General features: G+C 65.2%; 1 protein-coding gene across 1 annotated transcript; it reads right to left on the minus strand.

Moving 5' to 3' along the window:
* Nucleotides 1-5,881: 5,881 nt before the first annotated feature.
* LOC109260068 (collagen alpha-1(I) chain-like) lies at nucleotides 5,882-14,100 on the minus strand. The gene is made up of 9 exons (XM_053901825.1): nucleotides 14,085-14,100; nucleotides 13,275-13,411; nucleotides 12,893-13,072; nucleotides 12,462-12,617; nucleotides 11,827-12,339; nucleotides 11,289-11,464; nucleotides 10,324-10,431; nucleotides 6,958-7,179; nucleotides 5,882-6,236 (listed from the first exon to the last, which is right to left on the minus strand). The coding sequence occupies exons 1-9, from the start codon at nucleotides 14,098-14,100 to the stop codon at nucleotides 5,882-5,884; spliced, it is 1,863 nt and encodes a 620-aa protein (XP_053757800.1).
* Between the last annotated feature and the right edge of the window lie 243 nt (nucleotides 14,101-14,343).

The raw sequence follows: 14,343 nt of genomic DNA on the forward strand, positions 1-14,343 counted from the left end.
CCACAAGCACAGCAGAGTGCTGTCTGAGATGACCCTGTTACCCGTCAGAAGCCCCTGCAAGCCACAGGGCCCGGTGGGGGGTGGAGCCCGGGCTTTCTAGTTCCTGTGCCTTGAGGCGTGATGCTCCTCCCCAGGCCCCTGACTGCCCTCAGGCAGGGCTGCTGCTCTGGCGGGCAGTGGCCCCAGGGAGTGGGCACCTGCAGCTGTCAGGCACCAGGCTGGCTTTTGTTTCTTTGTTTATCCGGCAAATGCTTCCTGAGCTCTGTGGGGCTTCTGAGGTCCGGCAGGACAGCATTTGTATCCGCCAGCTCTTTTTTTCCCAGACGCCCAGCCTCGGCGTGGGTGAGGGACGTGGGTGTGAGGGCACCTCGGGCCGCCGGGCGTCAGTGCTCCTTGCTAGCTGTTTCCTGCTTCGCGGCTCACCTAATGCAGCTGCGAGGGGCCGGGCTGCGCCGTGGCCACCTGCTCTGGTTGCCTGGGTAACAGTGTACCCCTCGCCTGGCGGGGGCGGGGGGGGGGAGGCGATGGGGCTCTGCTCCACGCGGTGACTCAGGGGTCCGGGCGCGTGGAGCGTCTGCCACGGCCCCGGCTGTGAAAGGGAGCCCAGAGGGAGCCCCCCGATGTGCGATGCCTGGTCCCCGAGGCGACACGTGACAGAGCAGCCACCGGAGCCCCCCAGATACAAGAGGAAGCCGGGCACTGGGGGGCCAGCGGCTACCTCTGCAGCAGCGGGTAACGGTGCTGGTGTGTGGACGGCCCCGAGGCACACCGGCTGCTGCTCCTGTCTTTGTAAATTGCCACACTCACACTCGGAGGCTGTTTTCTGGGCCCTCGGAGATCAGGCAAGGTCTGAGTTTCAGGGTGGTTCAGGTCAGCGTTCCCCCGGAGCACCCCCTCTGCGCTGGGCCCTCCGGGGGAGACACCAGACACCGTCCCTGCCTGCGACACGGAGTCTCCGTTTCAAAGCTTCCGAACCTGATCTCATTTCTGCTGCAGGCTCGCCTGTTTGGTAGGAGGGGGTCGCTCGCCAAGGTGCTTGAACACCCGCGGGCAGATGGGACCCTCCTCTGCCGCGGTCCCCACCCCTCCCTCTTCCCTTCCACCCGTGTGCCTGGCCTGCCTGTCTCCCGTCCGTCTGCACAGGCGTCTGTGGTGCTGGATCCCTTACCTGCCTGGTCAGTTTACTCTCCAGGCCTCGTTTCAGGTATTTCCAGAGAGTTCCCCAAACCACGACTTAGCCTGCTCCGAGATGACCTTTAGAGATTCAGGCTGAGGATCGTCACTCCGGATACAGGCTGGAGCCTGAGTGCTCGGCATGCCCGGAGCTGTGCAGAGCACCACCGGCGTGGGCGCAGTGCTGGCCCCGCTCAGGAGCCTGGCCACCGTGTGACCACCCGGTGCCAGCCCCCCCAGTTTACCTCACTCTTCAGACCTTGCCTGGCTCAGCTTTCCCAGTCTTACCTGCCCTCTGCAGGGGCTCGTGGCAATTGCATAGGGCCCTTCCTGTTGGGAAGGACATAAACCCAACTCAACCAGCTCAGGTAACAGGGAGAGACTTGATTCATGTGGCCGTAGAGCGTAAACCCAGCCTGACCCAGGGGTTCAAATGGTGCCAGCAGGACCCCGCCCGCCTCCATCCGTCCTACTGTCCTCCGTGTCGGCCCTGTTCTTAGCCAGGCTCACACCTGGGGTGGCAACACGGCCCTCACCCGAAGCTCCAGGATCACACTCTCTCAGGGTAGTGACTCCAGCAAGACAGTCCTGCTAAAATCCCAGGGTTCACTCTGATTGGACTCACTTGGGCTACGTGCCCATCCTTGATCAAACACTGATAGGGAGATGATGACGGTAAGCAGTTTTTAGTGTTTATCAAGTGCAAAGGAACCATCTTTCTATCTAGACGTTTGTCACAACAGCCCAATTACATCAATTTTTTTAATCCTCATTTTCTAAATGAAGAAACTGGAGCGAATGAGTTCGAATAACTTGATTCCTCCTGCACACGGGCCTCCAGCCCAGATGTCAGGTAAGAGTGCTGTACCGCCCGGGGGGAGAGTCAGAGGAGCACGTTGGAAACAGGAAAGCTAGGACGAGCCCTTGCTGGGGGATCCGTATGTTGGCTGCAGGCTCACCTACTCTAGAGTATCACTTCTCTTGATGTCACGTGATGTGGAGACCGGGGGACTTGGCTCACATAAGGCAGTTGGGGGCGGTGGTAGAATTTTCCTCCAACAGGGCAAACTGGATACGGAGCAGCCCCTTCCCCGTCCCTTGAGCCCCCCCCTCCGGATGCCCGCGCCAGAGGAGGAAGTGCTGAGGTGTGGGAGAGCCCCTAGCCAGGCTCCCAGACCGCCTCCCACCTGAGACTCCCACAGGCTGGGCCCAGGCAGAAGCCAGCCCGGGAAACTCCACGGCAGGGTCAGGACGAGGTGAGGACTGAATTCCGGGGCAGACAGCTGGGCCAGGATGGAGCGTGAGGGTGGTCACCACGAAGAACTTCCCGGCGGGTTACGTACGGAGACGGCGCCGTTCTCGCCCCGGCGGGGCCGGAGGCTCAGACTTCTGCTGAACAGGTAGGTGTTCGGCCCTCCTTGGTCATCTGTGCGTCCTGACACTTTTCTAAGGCGGAGAGAGGCTGGCGTCACAAGGAAGGACTTTCGAGGCCCTGACAGCCCGGAAGTGGAGAACACTCAGAGTAGGGGCGTTGCGGCATCAGTCCCCATGGCAGAGGAGACCAAGGCCCCCGGGGGGGGACTTATTCAGAGTCTCACAGGGCGGCGGGGGGGGGGGGGGGCGTGGATCCAGGATACAGCTCACCTGCACGGATCTTTTTGGAGCCAAAGGGCATTCGTAAGGACTCAGCGAAAAACCCAAGCCCATCAGATGTGAGTGAAAACGGAACGATGTTAGTTAGCACAGGCAAATGGGAATGTCAGGGAGGCTGGCTTCAGGTATGGCTTAATCCAGAGGTCAGCCCGGGCCAACATGTCTGGATCTCCCTGGCTCTGTGCTCAGCTGTTCCTTCCTGATCGTTTGCACCGACCCGGGGGCATTGCTGGCTTGACTAAGGTTACCTGCCCGTACCTGGGCCATCCAGGTCATGAATGGGGGAGACACAGGCCCCCACTGACTTACCAGACCTGGCTTTGGCCATGGTGAGGGTAGGGCCCCTGAGACTGTACTTACGGGGGGTGGGGGTGCTCCTCAAAGCAGGCTGAGGGGCCTTTAGCAAATGCGGGAGGGAGGCAGCAGGCAGAAAGAGCCCCTGTCCCCCACAAAGAGGCTACCGTGCCCCCAACAAATGCAGGGACGGAGCCCCGTCTGCCCCTCCCAGGGGAGGCTCCTGGCCGGAGCGGGTTCCCTGCCGCACGCACGCCCTGGGGGCTGGGCCAGCAGCCCGGCCCGGCCGCAGGGGGGGTCAGGCTGCCAGACAGCCCCCGCGCCCCGAGCTTTTCCACGGCAACGGCTGCACCAGCCGACCACCGGGTTCAGCAGTCACTTTATGAGCCTCTCGGAGGAGGCCACACCCCATGTCCCGGAGAGGACAGCGGGCGCCAGGCCGGGGGCGCGTCCACGGTGACTCCACGGAGGGCCGGGCAGGGCTGGGACAGGCTGAAGCTTGTTCCTCGCGGACACCTAGGTTCTCCCGGGCGGCCGAGCACGGCTGAGGTCAGGCCTGACGTTTTGCGGGTGGATGACCTCGAGCACTAGCGGTCTGGGTGTTGGGCTCCTCATCTGTAGAACACAAAGAATGACGCCCACGCCCGAGGGTGAGGGACACGGCCAGGTGTGGCGATGGAAACGTCGTCGGGCTCCTCCACTGGGCGCCTTGAGGACAGGCAGGAAGATGCGGGCTCCCAGAGACGACTGAAGTCAGGGACTCGGGTCTAAGAGAGGAGGCATGTTGGGGAGAAGCAAACCAGAGTCCTCCCTTCCTCCTAATTGATCCAACAGATCTCGGTCTCCTCGGGACGGAGCCGGGAGCACCGACCCGGGTGAGTGCAGCCGTGGGTGCGTGAGCGACACCAGGTCACGGGCCGGGGGCAGGGAGGGACTCCTGACGGTTGTCGAAGGTGTGGCACTGCCGGTGGGACCCCTACAGGTTACCGGCAGTGGGCCCGGATTCGTTGTAAAGGCACGTGGCAAACTCTAGGCTGACCACCAAAAATGTTTTCCAAGAGATGTTGTTGATACGCTTGAAATGGATATGGGTGTGTTTGGGGTGCCGGGGGCCCCAGGGTGGCGCCACCCTGGGGCCGGCACACGAGGGACAGGGCCGTGGACGCTGGAGCAGAGACACGGGAGCAGGGAGGGAAGGCCGGGGGGAGGGGGCTGCGGCCGGTCCAGGGAACAAGCACCTTCTGTCTCTGTCCTGCCAGCACTGCCACCAGGGCAGGGGCCCCCGACTCAGCTCGTCAGCTCTGGGGCCGAGCAGGACGGTGAGGCTGGAGGCTGGGGCGCCCAGACGGAAGTTCCAGGACAAGTACAGGCGAGTGGCCTGCGCCTGTCCTGAGCCCTCGGGGAGGCTGGACTCTGCAGCCTGTGGGCCTCAGGGAGGCTGGACCTGTCCTTGGAGGCTGTTCTCTGTGGGTCTGGGTCTAGCCCCTGGGGTGTTCAGTTACCGCCCTTGTAACCGCCTTGGACAGATTGTCTGCCCGCCCCCCCACCCCCACCAGCAGCGTTGTGCTCTGTCTCCCACCCCTACCCCCGGGGGGAACGATGGTGTGCTCTGTCCCGTCCCCCCCCACCCCGACCCCGCCCTGGGAACAGTGGTGAGCAAACAGCCAGCCCCGAAAAGTTAATAAAATTTACGAACCGATGTTACTCACCTGAAAACTCCGATCGCTCTCCATCCACGACGGCCTTGGGCCGACAGACGGCAGGCCCGCTGCCCTGGGCCCCTCCGGGGGCTGTGGGCGGTGCTGGGGCGACTCCTGGCACCAGTGGCTACGGCAGTCGGGCCCAAGGGCCTGCGCCGATTCCCGGTCCCAGGTGCCCCTCGGAGGCTGTCAGAGGGTGAATCCAGGGAGCACCTGCCTGCTGCTCCAGCAAGAGCGGTTTTGGAATGGCCCTGGGGGCCCCGGGGGGTTGTGTACCCTCACAGTTTACATGGGTGGCCTGGGCTGCTTAAGGGCTCCACAGGCTGTGTCCTTCCAGGCGCTCTGGGGGGGGGGGGGCGCTGTGGCCAGAGAGGGACATCGGTCGGCTCGCGGAGGGGCTTGTAGAGCAAGTGCCGTGCGGCTCCATGCAGGGTGGCCGCGGGGGGATGGGCGCATGGTGGGATCAGGCTGGACCGTAGGGGGCAGAGCTCTGAAGTGCAGGGCACGGTGTTGGGAGCTGAGGGAATGGACCGTGCGAGGTGAGGCGAGTAGAGAGCATGAGTGGATGGTATGTGGGGGGGAGGGTATGGCAGACGTGGAAGGTATGGGTGGACAGCCCAGCGCCCCGTGTGATCTGAGTCAAGGTCAGACCCACGTGTGATGGGGCCCTCAGCCCCTCAGAGGCCCCCTGCCACGTGCTCGGGATCCAGACGAAGCAGAAGCAGGGTGTCCCTGCGGCCTGGGGGGGACCCAATGTCTGCACAGACCTGACGGAACGTGACATCTGGCTCACACCCGTGACAAAAGCTTTTCTGCGGGGGGGGGGGAGGGGGTTGGGCACGGGCATAGCGCGTTCAGCCCAGCTCCAGCCTTGCTCTCTGTTGCTGAGACCTGACGGCTTTCCTAGAATCTGGAAGGCCCCCCCAGTTTCTCTCCTACGCTCACATCCAACCAGGCCACTCACTGATCAGTCTGTGCTCCGGGCCAGGGTGGGGACCGGGGACTCACATGGCGAGCACACAGTGTGGGGCCTCCTGATGCCCCAGGGCTGTGCTGCATGCTCACTGGTTGCCCAGACGTGGCTGGAGCCCCTGCCGAAGGCCCGCGTTCTGGGCCCGGGACGCAGCTGCACCAGCTGGCCTGCTGGGTGCCACGTCAGGTGCCACGGAGAGAAATAAGGCGGGAGGGGTAGGGGGCCAGCGTGCAGGGAAGGGCCCGCTGGGAGGCACCTCGCCTGGAGCAGGTGAGGCGGTGAGCTGGGGCGCCTCGTGTCTGCTGCTCTGCGCCGGGACCGTGGTTACCCCGGCGGTCCTAGAACTCAGCCTGCACTGCGGCACAGACTTGCCCAGGCCTCCCACGCGCAGACGGCCGGCCGGCCGGGGGCTGCTGAGTCTCCAGCGTGGAGGGAACCAACTCCTATAAACAAGCAAAGGCAAGAGGCCCGGGGGGAAGCCGGTGCCCGGCCAGAGGAGAGGCGTGGTCGGAGACCCGTCCTTGACCTGCTGCGCGCATCGGCACCCCCCTCCAGGCGAGGCTCTGGCCTTTGCCGCCGAGCTGGCTGTGGACCAGAGGACAGACGCGCGGGAAGGCCTTAAGGGTTTCCCATTGGCCTAAGCCACCCGGAAGGACTGGCCAGTTCTCAAGCCGGGGCGCCGGGGGAGAGGCGGGTTTGGGGTGCTACGTTTGTGTCCTGGGGCCACAGTAACAAAGCGCCACCAGCCGCGTGGCTTCAAACAAGAGACATGTTGTGTCTCAGTTCTGGAGGCCAGACGTCCGAGATCAATGTGTCCTCAGGGCCGGGCTCCCTCCGGAGAGCCCCGGGGAGGGCCCTTCTTGCCCCGTCCAACTTCTGTCGTATCCCCGGGTCTCTGACCTGCGCCCAGCTCAGCTTCCTCTTCCATGCAGCCCTGTGGCCCCCCACCCCCACCTCCCGAGGGATCACAGGCTCTGGAGTGTGTCTGTGGTGTGGCCGTCCTCAGGTTTGAATAGGAGGGTGAAGGCCACCTCCGCCCCCACATGGACTTTGTTCAGGAGGAAATGTCTAACACCACGTGGTCACTGGAGTAACAATGACAACCTCTGCGGCTCGTGCACTCTGGGCGCCTTATCCAGTTGCCTCCCTGGGGCGCGAGACCACCGAGGAGGCGTCACCGTGCCCGGTGGATGGTCGGAGCCCGGATCACTCAGCTGGAAGTCATGCTGCTGAGGTTCAGCGGCCCGTGCTCCCCCTTCCAGGCCATTCTGCACGAAGACAGAACAGCAGCCAGAGCGGCACTTGGCAGAGGCCGCGGGCTCTGAGGGCGGGGGCAGGAGGCCAGCCGCCCTGGGTCGCATCGACTGTGGCTTCCAGCCACACCAGCTGTGGCGTGAGGAGAGGGCAGCGGCACTTGCTCTGCCCGCGACGGGGCTTGTCTACACGGCCGTGAGGAGGCCTGGGCACCACAGCCGCCTGAGGCCAGGTCACCTGCTCATCCCTGCATCCGCTCATGAGCGAGGGTGACGGTGCGTGTGCTGTGGGTCAGGCCCCGTTCTGGGCGCTGGTAACCAGCAGAGGCCAAGACGTGAGGGGCCCTGCCCGGCGTGGGGCTTTCACAGGCGGCCTCTGGAGCGACTGTCTCCAAGAATGTCCAACCGGACACATCAGAGGGAGACACAGGGCCCCCTGCTGAGGGTTCGCAAGGCCAGGGACACTGCAGCCTCTGTGGGAGACGCGATGGGGCCAGGCGGGGCTGGGGTGCGGGCCCCCAGGAGATCCTTCACCTGGGCACCCGGGGGCTGGGAGTGAGAGAGGAAGGCGAGGCTGAGGGCAGACGGGAGGGGCTGGGGAGCACAGGCTGCAGGGGACAGTCCGGTGGCCTGGATTCTGCCCGCTGGTGGGGCCCCGGCCGGCCGGGCAAGAACTTAGCTGCCCTCACGCTGCAGACTTTCAACATCCGTTCCGGTTCCACTGAACGGCGGGGGGGCGGGAGAGTTTTATTTTTTCCCAACACTTCGTCATGAAAGCTTTCAAACACAGAAGCTGAAGGAACGTCTGGGGCAGATCGGCGTGACCGCCACCCACCCCCCCTCCCTCCGGGCAGCCGGGACAGGCGGCCCAGACAAGTGTCCACAGCCCCGGGGGCGAAGAGCCCAGGAGTTTCCCCTCCTTGTTCCGGGGCCGGAAGCTGAGATCCTGGTGTAACAGGCCGCTGCCCCCCCCCCCCCAGCCGCTGGCGTCCTTGTCCCATGGCTGTGGCCCACCTCTGCCTCGACGTCAGGTGCCCTCCGCCTCTGTGTCCCTCGATTTGGGGCCCACCCTAATCTGGGCTCATAACATAATTGCATCACAAAGACCCTTTTTCCAGATGAAGTCCATGCGCCCCATGGACACCTCTTTTGGGGCCACCAAACGGCCAGCAAGGGCTGGGCCCGGGGGGCGGGGCCCTTACCCACGAGTAATGACTCACTAAACACCGAGCCTGCCGGGGGGTGCTGGTGCATGCCGGGCTTTAGGTGCACGCTGGCCACCGCTGCAAATCAAGACGTGGGTCTTAGGAAGTGCGGGGGGTAGGCTGAGGGCTGTGGATGTCGGGGCGACCCGGTGCTCGCCTTGCTCCTCGGCACCGCTCATTTCCGAGCACACACATACGCGGACGATGAAGGTAATTAAACGAGATGAGAATTTAACTTAAAGCCTGACCTACAAACAAGAGAGGCCTGGTGTCCCCGAAAGTCAGTCCTGGGGGGCGGCTGGGGGCAGGTGCAGGAGGCGCTGAGGAGGCGGTTCCCTGTGGTGGGGCTCCCCGGGTTTGCCGTGTGGGGCGCTGGGCCCCAGGAGAGCCGGGATTGAGGGCTGGCTCTGCCTTTGCCTCCCCGATTCCTTCTCGTCCCAGCCGCTACCTCTGACCAGGGGGTGCCAGGCGGCTCCCCAGCTCTCTGAACAGACACGGCCTTGTATGTCCCCGAACGGTGAGGGCGAACCTTGGGCCCGGGCTGTCCACGTGCCCCCCACCCCCACCCCAGCAGAGCCAGCAGGGCTCTTGGCTGGGGAGACAAGGCTGGGGACACAGAGAAAACCAAGGGAGGTTCCCGTGTCCACGAGGGCACAGGGCATGGAGCCCACGGACCACTGGGACACGGGCCTCAGGCGACGTTCTCACCTGAAATGATGCTCCAGGGCTCAGAGAGAGGGAGCAGTCACCGTCCCTGCTGCCTACCTAATCTGCACGGACTTGTGGCTCAGAGCGGCACGTCTGGGGTCAGACGTCCGAGGCCCACGCGTGGGCCGGGCTGGTCCCTCTGGAGGCTCTGGGGGGAGCGCACCCCCCGCCCCGTGTGCTTTCTGGATGCTGCCCTCATCCTCGGCTCTGCGTCACCCCAGCCTCTGCTGCGGCCTCGACCCCTTCCGGGCCTCACCCTCCCACCTCTGACGGTAAGGGCCCTTTGGGTGACTGGGCCCCTTCCCCGGTCATCCAGGACAGTCTCCCACTGAGGAACCTTAGTTTAACAATCTCTTCAAAGGCCCTTTGCCTGACAATCTGACGTATTCACATTATAAGCACACAGAGCAGGACCTGGTGTCCCTGAGACTCTTCTGCCCACCACACCTGAGTGACACAGAGCCTCACTGGATATTGAAACACGTGCATTTTAGGGGTGCCTGGGTGGTTCGGTCAGTTGAGCGTCCAACTTCGGCTCAGGCCATGATCTCGTGGTTTGTGAGTTCGAGCCCCGCGTCGGGCTCTGTGCTGACAGCTCAGAGCCTGGAGCCTGCTTCCGATTCTGTGTCTCCCTCTCTCTCTGCCCCTCCCCTGCTCATGCTCTGTCTTTCTCTGTCTCAAAAGTAAATAAAGCCATTTAAAAAAAAAGAAAAAAGACCACGTGCATTTTAGCAGTATGTTTGGCAGACTTTCGACGTGTTCTGGGGTGAGCAGCCGCTGAGGCCGGCGGGAGGGAGGCGTGGCCCCGCCCTGTGCCAATCATGAAGGCGGTGGGGGGGGGGGTCCCCCAGAGAGAGACCCAAGGGCCGTGCCAACAACGTCGTGTCCCACCTTGAGGACAGGTGGCGCCGTGCTGCGCGTGGCCTCGGATGAGTTACGGACCGCGCTGTGTCCCCGATTCCTCACCAGGAACAGTCTGGCTGGGAAGGGGAGCGAGGGCTGAGGCAGGGTGACACCGGCACGGCAGGTGCACCTCCAGACACGCCGACAGAGCTCCCCCACCCGTGTGCTCTCCTCCCGTCCGCGTGCAGTGGAACCTGCTCAGGGCCAGCCACCCTGCTGAGAGGAAGCCCCGGCAGCCCACGTGGGGAGAGGCCACGGGGGTGGGGGAGGAACCAAGCCCTCGGCCCCCGGCCACTCACCGCGGACGTGCACCCTCAGCCTGGCCAAGCTCCTCTGGTGACCGAGTCCCGGGCAGAGACGTGCGGGTTCAGGAGCGAAAGAAATGAGTGTGGCGGACTGAGCCGCCGAGTTTCGGGGTGGCTGGTCTAGCGGCGGCAGAAAAGCGACGCACCACGACGCACCGAGCACGGTGTGAGCACGAGGTCAGTGCTCGCAAACGTTGGCCGCTCTGGTCGGGAGGCCCGGGGTCACTGCCGTCCCAGGGGTCCCGTGACACCACGCGACGCTTCCTGGAGGCGGGAGCAAGCGCCACCGGCCGCCAGCGTCCTGGGGGTCCTGGACTGGGCGAAGGCGTGCAGAGGCGCCTCCAACACGCGGAACCGGGGGGGGGGGGGTTCCAGGGACGTTGTCTTCCTGGCGCCTCGTGTCCGACTTCCTTGGGGCGCCGTGTCTCCCTTCTGCGACGGTCCACTCTCCCGGGCCCCCCGTCCCCCAGGGCCCTCGGATGGAGGGGAGAAGGGCTTCCTGTGGCCCCCGCCTCTGCAGCAGAGCCCCGCACGGCCCTGGGCCTGGGGACGGCGTGGACACCGGCCGGCATGTCAGATCGGTGCAGGGGTCTCTCCGGGGGTGACCGTGCCGCCAGGGACACTTTGGTTTTCACGTCAGGCGTCTTTCTCCCCCTCTGGGCTCCTCTGCCTCCCCGAGAGGCCTCTCGCGAAGACAGTGGGCCCACCCGCTCATCCGGGATAATCCTATTTTAAGGTCAGCTGATTATCGGCTTTAATTCCATCTGCAGCCTTAATCCCCCTGCCGTGTAACCTAATATATTCATAAATTCTGGGATCAGTGTGGCAGCCAGGCCTCGGCTTAACCTGATCACGTCAGCAGAGACTTCTTCCAAATAAGGTTGCATTCAGGTGCTGGGGGTGAGGGCTTGGGCACATTGTTTTGGGGGCTGTCCGCCCCCCGACGAGAGCTTAGGTGAGCGTGTGACACGCCGTGAGCTCTGTGCGCTGGGTGGCGCGGCGGGGCACGCGCAGGGGCCTGGGGCCAGCCTCCTCACCCTCCGAGAGCCACCTCACCTGTCTCTGGTGTCTCTGCACGGACCTGGAAGGAAGCCTCCCAGCATGACAGCTGTAAGCCTGACCTGGCTGCCAGCTCACAGCCGTCGAGGGGCCCCTCCTGCCCCCGCCGTCTCTTGCTCTCCAGCCCGCTGACCCGATGGCTTCTGCGGCAGCCGCCTCTGGGCTCCCCAAGGACAGGAGGGTTGTTGAGGCCCCTGAGATCTGGGCCAGGAGCTCGTGTGGCATCCCTCCCCACGTCCTAATGGTCAAGGCCGGACACAAGGCGGGCCCTGATCTGGGCTGGGGCACGTGGACCCCAGCTGACGGGGAGACGGCAAAGTTGCACCGGGAGGGGCCTGAGCGCAGGGGACAGCGGGGCCTGGCGGGCCTCGCCTCGCCCCACACCCAGCAGGGCATGCGTGTGGGCCCTTGCTCTGAACTTCAGGAAGCTGTGCTCCTGGCTGACCTCATAGCCCACCCCGTCTGCTGGGTGTGCACCTGCACACGCGTGCTCACGCACTCACACACAGACCCAGGATTTTCCTTATAAAGCTGTAACCCTAAGACTTCAAACACCCATGTTTATTCCAAATACAGGGCTCTCCTGCCCAGGCCATCTGCCTGCATGCTGGTGTGATGCTCAGGGCAGCAAGTCTTCAGCAACCCTCCTGGTGCCCCCTTCATGCCTGGCCCCTGGGGATCCCTGGTCTCTGCATAGGGCCCCTGGGCATCCCTGGTCTTCTCAGGGGTCCCCTGGACACCCCTCGTCTCCGCCGGGGGCCCCTGGGCATCCCGGGTCTCTGCTGGGGGCCCCTGGACACCCCTCGTCTCCGCCGGGGGGCCCTGGGCATCCCGGGTCTCTGCCGGAGCCCCCTGGACACCTCTGGTCTCCGCCGGGGGCCCCTGGGTATCCCGGGTCTCTGCCGGGGGCCCCTGGACACCCCTGGTCTCCGCCGGGGGCCCCTGGGCATCCCGGGTCTCCGCCGGGGGCCCCTGGACACCCCTGGTCTCCGCCGGGGGCCCCTGGACACCCCTGGTCTCCGCCGGGGGCCCCTGGACACCCCTGGTCTCCGCCGGGGACCCCTGGGCATCCCGGGTCTCTGCCGGGGCCCCTGGGCACCCCTGGTCTCTTCCCTGTGGCCTTGGAGCAGAGAGAAAGCAGGGCCCTACACCAGTCAGCAGCTCTCCTGTCTGAGCTGGAGACCCCTGCCCCTGGAGGACCCTGGAGGCCAGGCCTCTGGAGACCCCTGCCCCACCTGCTCCCCGAGGCAGCGCTGCCCAGACCCCTGTCTCCCACCACCGGCCTCTGATGTCACGAAGGGGCCAGGGTCTCCGGCTTCCCCGGGGACCCTCCCGGGACGCTGGCCGCCCATCTGCAGCCAGTGCTCTCCTGGCCCCACGGACACCTGTATCTGCGGGGAGGAGCCCTGGGTAGCCTCAGCCCTCTCCCACTGTCTCTGTGAAGCTGGGCTTTCCAGACCTGCTTCCGCCTCGGGCTCCTCACCCCTGTCCCTCAGAGAAGGGCAAATGCCTTCAGGGGCAGGCAGGGATGAGGAGGGGGCTCCCGGGCAGTGGGAAGGAAGCAGAGATCGGAGGTGGGTCGTGGGTCCCGTGCGGATCTGCGGGCCCGGCCAAGCGGGGGGGTCCAAGGAGCAGGCAGCTCTGGGGACCCCTTCACACCACACACCGTCTCCAGAAGAAAAGCCGCAGTCCTCAGGAACGTCTCTGGAGGCCCGCCCCCGGGCCCCAGGCCCCCACGCTGTGGGCCGGACGTCTCCTTAACCCTTCCCACGCAGGCCAAGGATGGGGGCCCCTGACCACCGGGGCTGGGCGCCCGCTCGCCCTCACCGGGGCCGCTGCCTGCAGGCTGGGGGCAGGGCCAGGCCGGGTGGGGCGCCCCCACGCCTGGCCGTCCAGGGCCCGTGGTGAACCGGCCCCGGGTCTCCCTGGCTTCACCAAATCCCCCTTTGGGGGAGTAACAGGGCCTGCTCGGCTCAGCCCCACTCACTGCAGATGAACGCACTTCCTGAGTCAGCGCGGGGATTCCGGGACTCAGTTCCCTGCCCGACCTCTTGCTGCTGGCTGGTGAGAGGCCGGTCGGTCGGGAACCTGGCTGCTGGGGCCAGCCCTCCCTGGAGCCCCCAGCCCTCCACACGGGACCCCGAGACGTCGGTGGGGCACACGGCTGGCCCCGCCGTGCCAGGATCTGGGCCCACAAGAGATGAGCAAGACGGGGCCTCGTGGCCCGGGGGAGCCAAGCTGTGTGGTGGCTCGTGCCTCCTTAGGGGCCTGAGGAGAGCCAGGAGGACTGGCCTGCGAGGCTTCAGGGGTGAGCAGGGGAGGTGACCCGGGAAGGATTCCTGGGGGAGGGGCCGTGTTAGGACTGGGGGCTGAGGAGCAGCCCGAGGCCAGGGGCCGGAAGTGGGTCTTCGCAGATGCCCATTAAGATGAGGTCATATGGGATCAGGGTGGGCCCTGAATCCAGGCACCGGGGTCTTTGTAAGGGGAGGAGGGACACAACGAGGCTGCGAGAAGAGGGCCCTCTGGAGTCCCCAGACGGTTAACGAGCCCACAGGTGAAAACTTAAGTGAGTCAGGGCGCCTTCCGTGGAGACAACAAGCGGGTGTCCGTGCCGTGGAAGAGTGTGCCGTGTAGCTCTCGTGGAGGGAGTGGCTGGGGGTGACCCCTCAGAGGCGGCGCTGGGGACCCCGAGCCCGGGCCTCGGTCCCTCCCTCCATGCTCCGTACCTGCTCCCCGAGGGCCTCAGTAGCTGGGGGGCTGCAGCCCTGGAAACCTTTTCCAGGGACCCGAGGGTCTCGGGGAGGGGATGGAGGGACCGGTGGCCGTGGACATCTTGTCTGGGGACCCCCGGGCCTGACCTCCGAAGCCGTCCATCTGTCCTCCGTGTGCCTTGGGCTGCCCAGGTGGCCCTGCCCGGCCTCCGCCTGTCCCTGGGGGCCAGCGTGCTCAGTGGCCGAGCGCCCCGTGGATGATCCCACCCTGCTCCCTGCCTTCACTGATGTCACAGGGTCACCTGGTGGGGGAGGGGCGTGTGTGCAGCGGCCCCTAGGCTCCCCCTGCCACGTTCGTTCCCCTCCCACTACCCTGGCCCCTGGCTTTCTCAGTCCCTCCCATTTA

This window comes from Panthera pardus, unplaced genomic scaffold (assembly GCF_024362965.1).
Source record: "Panthera pardus isolate Hobbes unplaced genomic scaffold, ASM2436296v1 HiC_scaffold_14, whole genome shotgun sequence".
NCBI lineage: Eukaryota > Metazoa > Chordata > Mammalia > Carnivora > Felidae > Panthera > Panthera pardus.

What these genes read in the sequence shown, in the direction of transcription:
- LOC109260068 (XM_053901825.1), bottom strand. An exon ending in TCACCAGCCAGCAGCAAGAG is followed by an intron (nt 13,073 to 13,274) that starts GTCGGGCAGGGA and finishes CCCTGCCCCCAG; the next exon opens with CCTGCAGGCAGCGGCCCCGG. An exon ending in GGCACGGTGACGCCTCCTCG is followed by an intron (nt 6,237 to 6,957) that starts GTGGTCTCGCGC and finishes GCTTGTTTATAG; the next exon opens with GAGTTGGTTCCCTCCACGCT.